This window comes from Toxorhynchites rutilus, chromosome 1 (assembly GCF_029784135.1).
Source record: "Toxorhynchites rutilus septentrionalis strain SRP chromosome 1, ASM2978413v1, whole genome shotgun sequence".
Lineage (NCBI taxonomy): Eukaryota > Metazoa > Arthropoda > Insecta > Diptera > Culicidae > Toxorhynchites > Toxorhynchites rutilus.
Genome location: NC_073744.1, coordinates 25,871,448 through 25,888,966, shown reverse-complemented (window position 1 = coordinate 25,888,966; position 17,519 = coordinate 25,871,448). Strand labels below are relative to the sequence as shown.

Here is a 17,519-nt window from a genome sequence, read left to right as displayed (position 1 = left end):
TGCTAAGGTCGGTTAGGTTTTGCTTTGAGAAATTGGGTTTCACTGGTTCGTTATACTTTAAGTACTAACCCCGAGTGACCGCGGGTAATCGGTATTGGTAATCTTAGGTTTAGATTAGGTTAAGGTAGATTAAGTTAGGTTAAGGTTTTCTATTTTTTTTTTAGCAAGCGAAAACGCTAATTATAAATAAAAAAAAAAAGAAAAAAAAGAGTGCAATAAAAAAAAATTATGAACGAACGATTATGACTATGTTTGTATTCTGTAATTTCTTGTCTGTAAATCTGTAAAAATGGACACTGAATTTGACAAACAAAAAATTCAGAATTCAAATCTGAATTCTGCATCTGAATTTGATTCAGAATATGAAATCAGAATTTCAGATCTGAATCAGAATCTCTGATCTGAAATTGAATCTGGATTATTAGTCTGGAATTCGAGTTTGGAATTTAGATTTGGAATCTGAATTTAGAATCTAAATCTTAAAATAGGTCTAACCCTGGAATCTGAATCAATGATTTGGGTCTGAAATCTCAGTCAGGCATGCGAGTTTGAAATATGAATCTTAAAATTGAAATATCTTCCTTAATCTACAGGAACCTGTATTTTGGATATGAAATTCGGTTTTGAAATCTGGAAAGGAATCAAGAACCAGTGTCTTAAGGTATATCGGAAACTGACATTCTAAATACGAGGCCTGTTCAAAAAGTATCGCAACTTTTGAATCTTCGCCGATAACGCATATTTAATTATCGATTTTTTATGTGGCATTATGTTGGTACTCATTTCTATCATCTATGCGACAAGTTATGACATTTTGAATGTTTATGACGTGGAAACCTAATTGCAAAAATCGAAGACGAACCAAAAAACGTGCAAAAAGGGCAGTTTACGGAAATCAACTGAACATTCAAAATGGCCGAACTTGGCAGCATGAGTGAGAGACATGAGTATCAACATCTGTTTATTTAGTTTGACTTAACGTCTTCACAACATCACAATGTTTGTTGAATTAGCTCGATTCGTGGCTATCTTTCTCCAATTCCGCGAGCACCCCGTGTTCATCATGTCCTGTTCCACTTGGCCTTACCACCTTGCTCGCTGAGCTCCTCGACGTCTCATCCAAGCCGGATTTCCGATGAACACCATTTTTGCAGGACACTTGTCCGGCATTCTTGCATAGCGTATCCTTCCCGCTTTGATCACTTTCTGGATACTGGGGTCACCGGTGAGTTATGTGAGCTCGGGTTTCATCCTTCGTCTCCATACGCTGTCCTCCTGTACACCGCCGAAGATGGTTCTTAACACCCGTCGTTCAAAGACTCAGAGTGCTCGCAGGTCCTCTTCGAGTATTTTCCAAGTTTCGTGTCTGTCGAGGACAACCATTAATGAGCGTTTTGTACACGGAACATTGCGCACGATTGCTATGTCTGGTTGACATCAGGTGTTTGTGGAGAGTAGGTACGACTCCCATTGATAATTCGTCTTCGGATCTCGCGAATTGTATTATTGTCAGACATTACCACTGAGCCTAGGTAGACAAATTGGTCCACTACTTCTAACTCATCGCCATTGATCACTACACTACTACCCAATCGGGCCCTGTCGTGCTCCGATCCGGAACCCAGCATGTATTTGGTTTTAGACGCATTGACTCTCGAACTTTCTGTGCTTAGTTTTTCTGTCTGGTGTAATGTTCAGAAGGCAAGTGAGATCATCACCTTGGCGAAGCGGCACTCAAATGAATCAGATAATCAGATAATCTAGACAATCCATTCGAACACAGCACTGTTGTTGGACAGGAATACCTTCGAATGCCCATTTCCACGTCCAACACTGCGTTAATTGCGTGCGTAATCGCTTATCATGCCGACGACTTAAGTTGGGCAGAAAATCGAACTTGCACTGTTTATATGCAACTAAGTGCATCCAGCATCTCACATCAATCTGTTACGCTTCAATCAGCTGATTTCCTTGCTCTCTCCAATAAAAACACCGGTAACAGTTGTCGACACATATCGTATTCATTCCGGCATTACATTTTATTCTACACAACTCACAAATTTTTATACGTATATCCGATTTACACTTATTATTTCACAACATTACATACGACATTACAATATTTATTATATTAAAACATTAAACATTAAATTACATTGGACTTATTCGACCGACAATCATTCGACGCGTATACAGTACATTAAAATCATTCCTCCATGGTCAAATCCCGACTGCGATCGCTCCGCCGGAGTACGATTTCACAGCGCACTGATGTTGTTTCTCCCATGTGCGATGTTTTACTCTCCGCGGATCTTCGGGTGTGGTGAGATTCCTATTTGTTGTTGCTGTTCTCCGATGTTGTTTTCGTCTCCTTTTCGCACATGGTTGGGTTGGTTCCGTTGTTTCTGTTTGCCATGTTTTGTATGTCGTTTTTGTTTGTCTGGTATTTGCTGGTCGTTCACACCCAGGGATGGTAAAAAATCACATTCAACGATCAATGAATAAGTATATCCCTCTAGTCGGATGTTTTTAAATCACCCCCAGCAGGCGATGCTCTTTTATTCTTCATATATACACAGAGAGAATACTTGGAACGGTGAGCTACCAAGATCTCAAAAAAGCAATATGAGAGCGGAATCCCCACTGCTTGCACTCTCGAAGCATTACTTCTACTACTCAAGTTTTATCCAAGACGGGTCTATGGTACTAGGTGAGGCCGTTTCGTCACTAAGTAGGTTAGGGGAGCGGTATATGAAAACAGTACGGAAGAAAGCAGAAGGGGAATTATTTCCTTGAAGCGTGAAAGAGACAGACTGATCAGGAGCGAGCTTCGGCACTAGCGTATTGTGTTTTGTTTACAAACAAAACACAGTAGATTTCCAAGATGGCTGAAGAGTGGTTTTAGCAAGTTGGCCCACCTTAGGATATACTTCTACGCGCCTTGGTTTTATCGTGAGCCACAAGCCACAAACGATTAATCCCATTCCATAGAGCGGATGATGAGTTCTTGATCGTAAAGTGTAACAAGAGACGATCAACTGAAATCTTACGACACTCATCGAGGGATTTCTAATTCTCTATTGCACTGACCACAGTGAGTGACTGACTCAGTCTCGTGTCGACTTTATTTTGCTGTCGTCTCCCGCCCAATAAACAGCAGACGGGTAATGGATGCAATTGATTAATTTTATTACCAGCAGATTTGGGCGAATCTCATCCCGCCCAAAATCGTTTTTTAGATTTCAATAATTCTGAACATTCACATTTCTCTCCAAATAATTTTTCCAATAGTAATTCAATTAGTGACTTCACGAAACACCTTTCGAATTCGATTGAATTTCAGACCCTTTTTTATTTTGTAGATAAAACGGATCACATATTTGATTAATTCAATTCTGTGTGGTTACGTTCTTCGTTGCGAATAAATGTAATGAATTAGTATGGACGTATGTTATTCATATATCGTGGACTTCCGACATATGTGGCAGTAGATTTATCGAACGACTAATGTTTTTTTTATATCCCTTCAAACTTGTTGCATCTCTCAAGTGTACATACTGCTTTGATCGCAGATTTGCATGGTTGAATCTGGTTAATTTCAGGTTGAATAGGTCTTCATATTGTCGAATGAATACTGTTGGAACAATAGATATCGCAGCAAATGATTATCAACATCCTACCTTATCATCAAACGGTATGCGAAGAATTTCAGTGAACTGACGGCATTGGAATATAAGCTTTGTGAGGACCACACAATTATTATCAGAGCGAATAAACGTCCGACTGGAAGTCATGAACATCAATTCAATGTGCCCAAGATAAACTTATCCTTTGAAGGTCATTAATCTTTCTAAAGATGATCAGATGTTCAGATATTCCAATGTCGTCTGGAATAACCTGTCCAACACCTTATGATCGTAATATTGTTTTTGCTATTATTCTGATGTTTCATAACACGGCACTCTACTGATTATTCGCCGAAAATGAATAAAAAATATCCTTGAAGTTAGCCTACGGTTTTAGTAGCAGTGCAATATGGTGAGCCAGTCTCAGGATAAGAAAACATTAAAAAATAAAGCTTTTTTTTTTTGAACGAATCAATAGTAAAACAAAACGTCAAAAAATTTCGCAGCTTTGTGATAGCAGATAATCATTATCCATTAGAGTTGTATGAGTATTCCCCCCCACACACTGTGGATAGTCTATCTGCATACAAATTAAGTAGCGTTCCACAATCCAAAAAAATTATGAGCAAATATTTACGTGCTTACACAAAAAAAAACACATGTTGACATATTTGCGCTAATTTATGTTTTTTGATTAATTCAAGGTAATCAAGGTCTTTTCTAGCCACCAGTTTACTCGGGCCCGAAAAAAGAGGTCTGTATTTGGGCTGGCAGAAAAATATATCTCGCAAGACCACGTGTTTGATGTCGTAATAGCCTTGGCCAATAACGCATTTACATTAACTCTTAAAATTAGTGATTTGAGGGGGATTATTGTTTGTAGTCTCTTGTAGATTAATTTAAATACCATCTGAGAAATACTCTGTGAAACATGAAACATTAAAGTCGTCCTATCTGCTGTAGCGCATTTTTTTATTTTACCCAGTTTCATCGAAGTAACCGCGCTCGGAAAGGAAAATTGAACGCCCGGACGAGAATCGTAAAGCGTACGTCATAGAGACACTCATTCCCATGGAGCAAATTGCTGTTAGGAGTTGAAAACAAAACGAGGAAGGAGAGTAACTCAATTATTCGAACTAGCTTCAGTCTAGCAATGCTTTGGTCAACTCAGAGTTACCAAGAGAAAATAATTTGGTTATGATGGGTGAGGATTAATAGTTAGTCGCGGTTTGCACAGATTGCGATCTGTGCAGTTTGCGATTAATCGTAAATCACATCATGCTCCCTTGTTTTCCATCCTTGTTCACACCAGACAACACAGCTGATTTGTCCAGGGTGATATGCACCGGGTGTAATAATAGTCGCAAACGACTGTATTCTATCGATCGTAGCCTTAATCAGTCTTGTAACCTTTCCGGGGAAACCGTTTTCGTCCATGATTCTCCAGAGCTTTTTTCGTGTTTTTGAATCATATGCGGCCTTAACTGCCGTAATTTTGCAAAGTGACGCAAGCGCCAGAGGGAAGAATTTTCAGTACGAGACTTTTCGTAAAATTGCATGTATAATCAGCTTACGCGTACATTACGAAAATCTGATCTGTTCAAATTGTGTACACTTGATGGAAAAACATTGCCATCGACTTGATTTTTGAAAAAAATGCCGTTTTATTTAAGCTATTTTACCAACGCCAATTTGTTGTGGAAACAGCAAATTTTAATCGCTGTTTCCACAACCGATAGTGTTCATCCATAAATGTATGCGAGAATCTGTTTCCAATTATTTTATCCAAAATGCTGCCGTTGAGCGAAACATGAGAAAGCATCAGGGAGAAAAGTTCCACACATTTTCCGACTTTGTAACATGCGTTGAACAGGCTAACATAGTTGAGAACCCGATTGTAACAATTATAGACAGTACCATTTTTTTCCAACCCAAAATACAATTGAAAACATTGAAAACATAAGATAATCCCGTCCAGAATCATCCGATGTAAAGCAGATACAGTTTATGCGAGTATGTTTTAAGTTTTGTTACAAGATGCGTTTCGATGGAGGATTTATAAAAGTGCAGCTTTTCACCAAATCCGACATTTACCCTTCAATCAACACTCAGCTTCAATCCATCCGAAAGAGAAATGAGCATGTGAGAAAGTAAACAGCGTCAAGAAACTTTATCGCTCGATACCTGAGGATAGAAGACATCATTGCCATCAAAAGACATCAATTCTGGTAACAACAATTAAATTGATGAGTTTAAACTAATTAGTTACAATTTTTATGTGCAATATGTGATCGATCAGAATATTTTTTTCCTTTGAGGTGAGTTTGATTTTATGAATTTAAATATTTGACGAGATTTATAAACAGAACAAAGTACATTATTTGTAGTTCTGAAACAAATTTCTATTATAAATGTAGCACTGCATGGGGATGGACTGTTTTAGATTAAAATATTTGACATGACGAACTTTTCGGAAAAGTGATTTTCATTATGCTAAACGTTCATTACGGAAGATGTTTTTATGTGAAATTTGCTGTCCCTGCTAATCCATTCTATGCTATCAGATCAGATAGAAAATCACTTCCTGTCATAATTAAATCACGTCACACCATAGGGAAAATGGCGCTTGCGCCACATCACAGTGGAAATGGCGCTTGCGCCACTCCGTTTTTAGGCTTTTACGGGGTCATTTTTTCACATTTCTGTAAAACTTCGCAGTTGTTTGAAAGCATTTGGAATTCTTCATCGATCTGTAACAAAAAAAGGAAAATGTCAATTTTTGCGCTTGCGTCACTTTGCGAGATTACGGCAGTTAAAGTCGATGAATAGATGGTGCGTTGGCACTCTGTGCTCACGGCATCTGCCGCAAGGTGAAGATTTGGTCAGTAGTAGACCGCTTCGGTGAAGCCGGTCTGGTAGCCTCCCACGAATCTGTTTGTAAGCGAAGGCGCGTAGCTTTCGGCGACATCTGCCTGCTTCAGTTGCGTAAGATTGTATTGTCACGGGCATCGGTACCGAATGTTGTTCACAACGGAGATTTTTGGGCGCATCTTCACCATCACCAGGTAGTGGTCCGAATCGATATTAGCGCTGTAGTAACCGGGTTGTCTTATAAAGAGGAAATGTCCTAATTAATTCCCGTTTATTCTCACTCTGTGTAATATTTTCGTCCAGCACTCCAGCGTTGCTCGCCGGTCCTCCCTGGGTTTTGCTCTTCCCTCCCTTCCACCAACGTTCCCATCTCATCAGGTACGTCACTTTCTATTACAGATAGAGGTAAGACTCCACAAGCGTCTCGCTAGGTTCTGACTTTTGTTATGTTCGAGAAATGCCGACCGTCTATCAAAACATGGGAGACCTGAGATTCTGTTTGAATTGATGTCCCTCAGGTGTATTGGTGGGGAATTTGTGTTGGAAGAAGGTACTGCGTGCGGCCATATCATTAGAGGTGGCGAAATCTGGTGTGCGCTGTACATACCAATTATCGGGTTGAACTCCTCCTCTTTACCAATCTGAGCATTGAAATCTCCGATGATGATCTTGATGATATGTTTTGGTCGAAGGGCTGTGCACGTTAATGATGCTGATGTTGAAGAATCGGCCCCTTATCCCCAATCTGAACATTCTTGGGTTGATAGACCACTGTCCAATTACACCCTTCTGCCTATTACCTTTGGTGCAAAAAAGGACCCTGCGAAGTTGACCATAGCTATAGCAACTGTAACTGTAGCATTACATAGGAATATTTTCCTTGATAATATTCCTGCCAATAAAATGTGGGAACATTGGCATCGATCGATCGTGGATACAAAATATGGACGAAGACAGCGGAAAGACTGAACAATGTTTGAAGATGTGGAAGGTAGAAATATTTTGATTGACTGTACACTAACAACAACTGCGAAGAAAACAGACAATTTCGAAGAGGAATTAGATGAGACCCCAAACCGAAAGAAAATGAAACAGAATAATGCACTTAAGACAGAAGTAATTAGGATAACAAACACTGAAACAATATCTCAAGACAAAAGATCGAAAAAAGAAACAAGGACTCAGATATATAATATTTGTGGGAACATTGGCATTGATTCGTGGATCGTTTCGAAATCATTATGTCTCCTGGCATGATCGCCAATCTGAATAGCCAAGTTCCGTGGGGTATACTATCCTCTCCCGGAACTCGGTAATACATCTTACCTCTGCTGCGGCTGGAACGAGAAAGAGGACGATTTCCTATGTTATGTGCACACATCAGTTGTCAGGCCGAGTTCAAGTTTCGCTCGTCGGGTTACTATGATCGGGGTATGTACGAATTGTGGAGTGAGCGAATATGATGCGACAGTTATAGCTGGCAGTGTTGTCGATGGGCATTCTGGAATCGACACAAGGACAAGCCAGAAAAACGATCCTTGACGATAGAATTTCCGACCCGAACGGGAATCGAACCCGAGGCCCCCATCTTGGCAAGCGCCATGCTTACCACTAGGCCATGGGAACCACTGTATCAAGTATCAACACAACTTTTTAAACAGAGCTCGTATGTACATTGTATCAAATACATACCGGGCATTTGCAATTTTAAATCTTCCCGCTGAACATGTTTCAATTTTGTAAAGTTGGTACTACTGTCAGTGGTATAAATGTCCATTTTGAGCACGATCCTTCATTTAGTTTGTTTACTGCGTCATTGAGAACAAGACACTTTTTTTTTGCCCGGTGAAATTTGATATAGATAATTCTAAGATATTGTATGAAATTTTGTGTCGCTGAAAACGTGTAAAATGTTGCCGAATACATTTGGTGACTCAAGTATGTCAAAACACGGGTGTATGAACAGTATAAGGCATTCACAGACGGCCGAGAAAGGATGAAAAACCAACGACCACCATCTACCTCTTCAAAACTAGAACTATCAACCGGTCGAAATGACCAGTTGTATCATTTGTTCACAAGAATTTATCTTGAATTTTTTTTTTATATTTTCTAATAATGTTATGTTTTGTTTTCCTAAATATAGTTTATTTCCTTTGGAATTTGTATATATTGACAAATTTTGCCACATTGGTCAAAATGATCGATTTTGTAGAAAAACGTATATTAAAACTGTCATTAGTTCTAGTGTTAACTGATGAAAACATCGACAAAATAAAAGGTATGGTGCATGGAAATAATCATTATAAGTTAAGTGAGCTAGCTCGAGCATTAAATATCTTTCACGGGATCGTTCATCATATTTTGATTGATGTTTTGGGCATGGCAAAAGTCGCAGCACGACTAGTGTCAAAGGAGCTTAATTTTCTTCAAAAATTTCATCGCATTCAAGTGACTGAAGACATGCTTGCACGATCAAATTCTAATCCCCCGTTTATCCAACACATGATCACTGACGACGAGACATGGGTCTGACTTTTTCCTATTTCCAAAACTCAAATTTCCACTTCTTGGAACCTGTTTTGGTGCTCCCGTGGCCGAGTGGGTAGCGTCAAACCTAACATGCCGGGGGTTCGGGTTCGATTCCCGTTCTGGTCGGGGAAATTTTTCTTCAAAGAAATTTCCTCTGACTTGCACTGTGGTCACGCGTATTCTAGAGCTTGCCACTCAGAATGCATTCAAGGCGTGTTATTTGGCATAGAAATCTCAACTAAGTACTAATGAAAATGACGCAAGTAATACTACGTTGAGACGGCGGAGTTCCTCTAGGAACGTTAGTGCCATATAAGAAGAAAGAAGAAGAAGGGACCTGTTTTGACAGTTTTGAAGACATAAAAATGAATTCGCTGCGTGAACTGTCACTTCCTGAATACAGCTGTAAAAAGTGTTTCGATGACTGAAGTGTTCGTTCGAAAAAGTGTATTGCATCAGACCCTTCTGTTTTGAAGGCGATAATATAAATTCAGATGATAAATAAAGCATTTTATTTAAAATCACAAATTCACGGAATATATTTGACAGAATATATCAGGCGTGCAATTAGAAACCCACCGTTTTTCATCGTGTAAATGTTTAGCCAGGTTGCATCAAAAACGTCAGAAAGTGTGGTTTGATACTTATGAGCAATTTATCATCGTTACGACTGAGAGCTCTTATTGGTATCATCTGTATTCAGGAGCATCCCGGAGGTACTTCTCCATGAGGATTCAAGTCAAACGCAACAGGAACTAGTAGAATCATTAGCTTTGGGAACGATCCAAACGAACAGAAATTGGATTCCACACGAATGGAAGCCAGATAGGTCGGACGGAATTTGTTTGCATGCTAAGAGAAACGGAAGAGGTTCCTGCTTCGCATAACCTTACTAAGCAGCACTTTTATTCTTACGAAAGAACCAAAAATTGAACAGATACGTAGGTCGCTTCGACGAACTAACAGTTAATCAGATGAGGAATCTAAATACTGCTAACAAGATGAAAAAAGAACACGCAATACTCTGAAGAATGAAGAGAGAATCTATGTGTTTTGCCTAAAATTTTAACTCTAAATTTTAACAAAAAAAACGGATTTCGATTCGCACACCTATTAATACGTTTACAATGGGTTTTGTTTAAAAAATATATGTAACAAATACCCGAATGGCATTCAACAAACATGTAGCAAAAATGTACAAAATGTAGCAAATACCCGAATGTAACATTTACCCGAATGAGAACGATATCCGAACGCGACAATTACTCGAATATAACATTTATCCGAATGAAGAAGGAACAAAATGACACAACTTTGAGAAAAACAAATCCAATCCAGTCCTTCAATCGATTTATAACAATTTATTTGCATTGTTCGAAGAAATTTATAACATTTGTAGTATCATTAACACTAAACCTACCGATGTTTCATGTATATCTATTCCTACCACAGCGGGTCAAGTGACCCTTAATGAATAGTTTGTGAACAATGATTCGATTTATATAGTTTTGTTGAGGAACGTGGCATACCATATTTCTATTGTATATTTCGACATTATAGGATAGCTATTATTAACAAAATAATGAAATTACAATTTTTGACGTGCAAAATAGCACTTTAGCTTGGAATGGTTGCTGTTAGCTCGCTTGGATAGTCAGCAATACAATCAATTCACTATTCATACACAAATAGAACAAAATATATAAAGCAATATCAAAAATGTGTAATGCAATGGTTTTGTATCACAAGCACACATACAAATCTTACTGATATCATATGAATGTTTGCACGGGTCAAATGTTCCGTTGCGGTAGTTAGGGCAGATTACAAATATTTCTCATTAAAAAAAATAACAAGAGAGGAGTAAACCCTGAAGAATACATTCGATGTATGTTTTAAGAAAATTAGTGTAGGCAAATTATGTTGTGACAATGTAATTTGCAAGAAAATTGTGACTAAAAGTTTAAAATGGGTCATTTGACCCCTCTTGGTAGGTTTAGTGATAAAAATGCATTTGTTTCGAGTGTTGTTTCGACCGATTTTTGAAGAAAATTGATTGTTTCTCGGTGGTATTTTGAGTTTTTCGGTTCCTGGTAAATATTTATCATGTAAACAAGAAGTATGTAAGGTTTTAATTCTAGAATTCTAGTTGCAGTCAACGAAAAATGGGTCGCGCATACTTGCACGGAAACACAACGGGTGGTCATCCGCAAAATGTCCAAGGCAGGCAGCAGCCAACGCGAAATCGCAGAGTACTTGGGACGATCCAAAACCTTCGTGTTCAATGTCCTCCACGATCGCAAAAAATCCAAAACGACTGGACGCCTAAGGAAAACGACCGCGAAGGATGACTTTGCCTTAAAGCGAGTCTCCAAGAAAGATCCCTTCGAGGCCTCGAAAAAGATGCAGGGGGAACTGAGTTTGTTTGTGAGTTCCCGGTAGAAATGGGCAAAACAGTTCACTTTGATGAACGGTTCAGTCACTAACCGTTCTTCTAAGTGAACCGTTTGCTCGCGATCCGTTCGTGGGGTGAACTACCGTTCTTTAAAAAAGAACGACCGTTCGTTCACTCCTTTTTGCGAAGTAGTTTTTTCGTACCGTTCGTGAACGGTTTGCTGATCTCTAGTTCCCGGACAGTTAGGCGGCGGCTGGCGAAGCAGAGGCTAGGCGGGAAAAGCCGCCGGAAGGTTCCGATGCACACACCGAAACATCTGAATTCGCGGCTCCACTTCGATTGGATCGGTCCGGAGAAGGAAAAGCATTGGTGAAATATACTGTGGCTGCGCATACATGCCACAGTATACCACGAAGACATTCAAGCATATAGGAGGGAACATTATGGTGTCGGAGTGCTTCTCCTGGTACGGGGTTGGCCCCTTGTACTGGGTGGAATAAGATCATGGATCAGTACCTCTACGCCCACATCCTATGGAAAGTTATGCTGCCACACGCCGAGTGGGAGATGCCCCTGAAATGGCAGTTCAAGCAGGATAACGATCCGAAGCACATCGCCAAGGCCGTCTAAAAGAGGTTCCAAGATAACAAAGCCGACGTCATGGATCTAAGACCTATAGAGAACCTATGGGGGATCGTGAATAGGTCTGTGTACACGGAGAATTCGAAGAATAAGGAGCAACTGTGGGATAGGATCCAAGCTTGTTGGTACGCCATCTCGGTAACCACGTGCCAGAATCTGATGGAATCCATAACGAACCGGATACGTGAAGTGATGCGTAATAAAGCCTAACCCTAGTACTAGCCCTAGAAGTTTTTCACGATATAATTTTTCTTGTTTTTATTTGTTTTTACCATTAATTTTAAAACCGGTCCTAATTTTTGTCGTTTCATTTTAGTTGTTAAGTATGTTTAAAACGCACTTTTCAATGAATGACAACTGTTTCAACTGCAGATGTTATAAATTTCTTTGAACAATACAAATAAATTATTAAAAATGGATTGCAGCACTGGATTGAATTAATTTTTTTCAAAGTTTTGTCACTTTCTTTCTTTGCTTGAGCAGTATTTTTAATGTTTTGTCCGACACTGTAGCTGTAAATAGTGTATTCGGGTAAATGTTCAATCGAGTAGATGTTGCATTCGGGTACCTGTGGCATTCCGGTATTTGTTACATTCGAGTGCTTCCAGGTGAAATGTCTTTCGGGCAAATGTGACACAATCGTTTGGACACCCATCCGGAAGCTGTATTTGGCCATTTGCAATTAAAATCTCTGCTACAGGATCATACGAAGGACTTAATTTCTAATTTTAGGCGATGATTTCTATGCTTTCGATTTTCTATGTTGGCTACAAAAAGATGACGGCTTATCAGCTACCTGATGGAAACAAATACTTACATCTGCGATGTTCTGCAGCAGCGGGGCCGCGATGAATACAACGTACGGTGTAAACTCGGCTGTGCGCAGTATTTTTAAGGCCTGTGGTTCGACGTCCAGGATCGCCATCTTGCCGTCGGCGTGGATGCGTCGTATCGTCTCCAGCTTGGTGCCGTACATCGCATCCTCGTGGGTGCCGTACTCGAGGTACTCGTTGGCCGCAATATCCGCCATCATCTCGTCGTGTGATATGAAGTAGTAACTGCGGCCGTTCTCCTCGTCCGGCCGCGGCGGTCTGGTGGTGTCTGCAAGGGTTCACAACAGGTTAGATCCGATGCACAAGCGCACATCTCTCGACAAATCGCACAGACTTACGTGGTATTGGGTAAGCGTATTTGTCCGGATACTTAGCTATGAGGGTATTCTTGATATGACGTCTACCGACACCGTGCGCCCCGAGTAGTACCAGTGTTCGCCGCTGGAAGGCCGGATCGCCCACTGGAAGCAAAGAATCGCGATGCGACATACTGTGTTGTGGTTTTGTTCGTACGCGTTTGAAACTGACCGGTTAGAGACTCACCTGGGACTTTGACAACCTCCTCGTACGTCACGAGATCCAGCTGGTCGAAGACGGCGTTATGCTTGGCCAGATACTTGTCCCGGCACTGCTTCTTTTTACGGCTAAATATTGAGCAATTAACTGCTTCGGGATGGTGTGACGGTGGTGGTATCGGACGGGCGACAAATATGGAAGGGAGAAACGGACAAAAGTTTTTCGCTTAGTAATTACTTGGCGGCAGTTTTCTGTTTTCTGGCTCACAGCAAGATTAGATGTTTAAGTGCAAATTTGGATGAAGTGGTGGTTTCGTATTTCGGTTATAAATTGTAACAGTATACAAAAACGTAAGTACTGAACACATAAAAAGAACGATAAACATAATTTTCGTGCAATTTACATTACCAGGACAAAAAGACGATAAAGTTTCGGTATAATTTCGATTACTATTCTGAGGAAGAGATAGATGTTGAATAGGAGGGAACAATACGCAAAATCGATAAAAATAACTATCCATTGGACAAGTCCTATTCACTTGAAGCGATAGGAAAACTTAAATTGACGAATCAGAACGTGACTCTGGGGGATTTTCCTCCGAAGTGCAAAGTTTCAACCGTTACGCCTCGAGTGCTCCTTGCAGTGAAGGAGCGCACCCACTGATAACTGTAATTTGTGCACCTTAATCAGCAAGGCATTTGAGCGAACGAAACGTGTGGAAATAAATTATTATGTCCACCTGATGATCATGTTTGATTGACGGAACATGTTGAAATTACTCCGTTAGGTGTAGTTGATATTTTTTTGGTGTTTTTGTGTGTGTATCCTCGACGCGTTGTGTAACATCTAAAGCTGCAACATACACTAAGCAACACTCAAACAGCTCATAAAAAAACTACCTAAAACAAGCCAAAGCTGAATGTAAAGAAGCACAAATATACAATAGCTAAAATACTGTAAGTAATGTATATGAAAACAATCGATCGCTCAGAATAAAATACGTTTATCTGGTAAAAACATAAATTTCGAAAATTCGTCAACTCTGTCAAAATGAATCACTGTATGTTGCTATTGTTTTAGCTAATGCTAGAACCTTTCGGGTTTTTCGATGATAACCGAATATGATTACTTTGGCGGAGTTACGAAAAATGCGAAATTTGTGTTTTTTTCTCTCATATTCGGATTTGGTTCTCCTTAGTGTTCGACACGAAAAGGTGAGTTTCTTCTTTCTTGGTGGAGGAGTAAGATAGTAAGAGAAACGAGTGAGCTGTAATATATCTAATACCTGTGGATCCGTCGCATCCTTCCGCGTGTGCTGAGCATCCGGGCCCAACCTCTCCTACATTTGCGAACAGAAATGAGTTTGTTTTCAATTGTTTGCGATCGTAAGTGTGTGCGGAGTGTGTGCGTGTACGTATGTTTGTATTCAATGGAAGGAATGACACATTATTCAAACACCGATTGGTTCACACTTAAAGCAGAGAAAGTGGTTTTAGTTTGCAAAGGCACAATGTAAAGAGAACGCTGATTGATAAACAGAACAAAAAAATCGGAACGGAAATTTATATATGCAATTTTGTACAGAGGGCTAAACAGTAAACATGAGAAAGAGCACTGGGAAACTTGGCATAGAACTCAAACAAACACACACATGGAAAAACAAAATTGTAACGAAACGTAACAGGAACAAGTGGAGCGGAAATGTATACACACACACATGGTCATACAAAATAATGTTATCGTTTTATTTGTGAAGAAGAGGAACACTGGAACATTGACTACGGAAATGATAACCAAAATTCGCTATATGGATGAATGAAGTCTTTGGCGTACCAAAATGATTAATTTTGTTTTGCATTTGTGGTTCTGTGATATGGTGGAAAAGAATTTGTTTTGCATACATTGTGGCAGTGGCTTGATTCGATTAAAAATGTGGGAGCACTGTTGGAATCGGTTCTGGAATGCTTTGACCGCAGGTTCTTTGGACAACTGTACTTTTCAGTGGTGGAATTTTATTTATGATTCAACTCAACCTCCCCAATGTTCCTGGTTTCGCCCAATCCAGACATATTGTATAATATATGTCTTGATCAGGATCAAAACATTCTAAAATTGCCAAGTAGGGGAAAAGGGGGGAATTTGGACCACCTAAGTAAATTGCCTATTATTTCCAAACCAATACGGTCTAAATAAAAAATGTCACATTGTATACTGAGCTAAACTTGTTTTCTCTCAATCACTAATGTTTAATCATTATATCAAGCTTCAAATTACCAAATATATCATAAAATAAAAGAGATGATTTTTGGACATTAATATTTGATGTGGGGTGATTTGGTCCAGTGTGTGTTTCATCGAAAAAAAAAAATACTTATGTTTATGTAAAGTATTTTGGGATAATATTACAATCAGTAACAGTGTTCTGGGATCGATACCAGGTGTCTTGGCCAGATTCCAAACCAGAAAAATTGGATTGAGACCATCTCGAATTCTGCATGGATCTTTTCACTGTTTTTCGAGCATTTTCAAACACTTTCGATGCTTGGTCAAAAAAAATCCCTTCTTGATGGCCTGCGTTGCTCTTTCAAGCTCTCCCTTCTTCCAACGTTATCTGCCCATCCTTTTTTGTAATTCAGCGGCATCTGGAATGAGTCAGACCAAAGAAAAGCCGCAAACCTGTAGGACCAATTCACCCCACAGAAACGAGCCCATGTCACCCAGTTTCGCAGTTTCGCTGCATCAAATTATTCCTCTTCTGTAGACGAACAGAACTTTACTGCACAATACACGAAAAGTTTGTTAAATCAGCGGGGAAAACCTTAAAACAACGATCGGAAAACTCACAATTTTTGACAATCAAAGTGCTTGTTGTGTTCATGCTACCGTTTTCTTCCACCTGTTCAATTTTACCAAAGTTGTTTTACGTTAGGTACATGCGGTTCAACAGTAGAAGGAGATGACATTATAAAAATCCAAGTTGAGCCGTACTTTTTGAGATAAAGGGGTGGTCCAAATCACCCCGTATGTCCAACTCACCCCGTGTTACCCTACCACTCCTCCCCCTTTTTTTCCCCGCCATCTATGCGTTCTGTATCGATTCTGATGTTTTATTCACATTTACTCCACGAGATTAAATAAATGAAGGAACCAGCTCACAACAAACGGACCAGAGCGATCCAGAAAATGAAAGGGAGACCAGCAATTAGCGTGAATATAAAATATTCACAGCAAAATGAGCATCTTCGCCAGAGAGATTCGGCTTTCGGCTCGGACCAAACAAACAACCCAAAAGGACATGGGGAGCCGGGGCAGACAAGGGCAAGCTTTAAACTGCGAGCCAAAAAAGTGTCAGGTATAAATAACTAGCAAACGACGTTATCTTTAGATGGGAAACATTTCATCTTCCCCGAAGATTGCTTGTGCCACAATAGGGAAGGGAGTAGCTTTGAATGTGAAAACATGATAAAATGGACCGGGAGCAAAAAGTCAATTAGGGGCCAGTAAAACTCGGTGCGCCCTATCTTCCCCTTTTGCTCTCTGGCGCCTTGTAATTTGAGGCCGGGACAGTGTATGGATGAAGTCTCAGCCAGGAGGCAGAGGGAACGAATATTTATTATGATAACAGATGGATATTTTGATTCTGCTACAGATGGAATGTTTCACTTGGGTTTAGACTCCAAGTTATAAGTACAATGGGATGCTCAAGCTATGAGGTAAATATGTTGTTGGCCATTAAAATATGTATGAGCAAAAATATCTTTATAGTAATCTGTACTTGTCTAAATGAATGATGCCCAAGAAGATATTTTAAACATAAGATGAATGGTTGTCTGGAAAATCGACTTTAGATAAAGTATCTAATGTGGGCATATTTTATTCAGAAAATTTTGTTAATGTCGGATTGGATGCAAAGATGGTTAGGTATTCAATATACTGCTTTTCGAGTAATTTCTGGTGTTTTTATGTTGGTGGCTGAGTAGAATATTCTGATACACACTGAAAAAGTAAAATTGGTTCAATAGAACTCAACTGAAAAGTCATCAAAAATACAAAACAGCAACAGTAATATTCCATACATTTTATCGGATATACGCCGGGAATTTG

General features: G+C 39.6%; 1 protein-coding gene across 15 annotated transcripts in view; it reads right to left on the bottom strand.

Moving 5' to 3' along the window:
• The window catches only part of LOC129776923 (peripheral plasma membrane protein CASK), an 858,562-nt gene that overhangs the window by 3,193 nt on the left and 837,850 nt on the right, over positions 1 to 17,519 (bottom strand). For 4 of the 15 annotated variants that reach the window (XM_055782870.1, XM_055782922.1, XM_055782888.1 and 1 more), the window contains 4 exons: positions 14,701 to 14,754; positions 13,428 to 13,565; positions 13,238 to 13,360; positions 12,884 to 13,167 (listed from right to left, as the gene is read on the bottom strand). In XM_055782870.1, coding sequence (XP_055638845.1) covers positions 12,884 to 13,167; positions 13,238 to 13,360; positions 13,428 to 13,565; positions 14,701 to 14,754 — 599 coding nt within the window. The remainder of the gene's footprint in view (positions 1 to 12,883; positions 13,168 to 13,237; positions 13,361 to 13,427; positions 13,566 to 14,700; positions 14,755 to 17,519) is intronic. The other 11 variants (XM_055782906.1, XM_055782942.1, XM_055782914.1 and 8 more) reach the window with 7 other exon arrangements.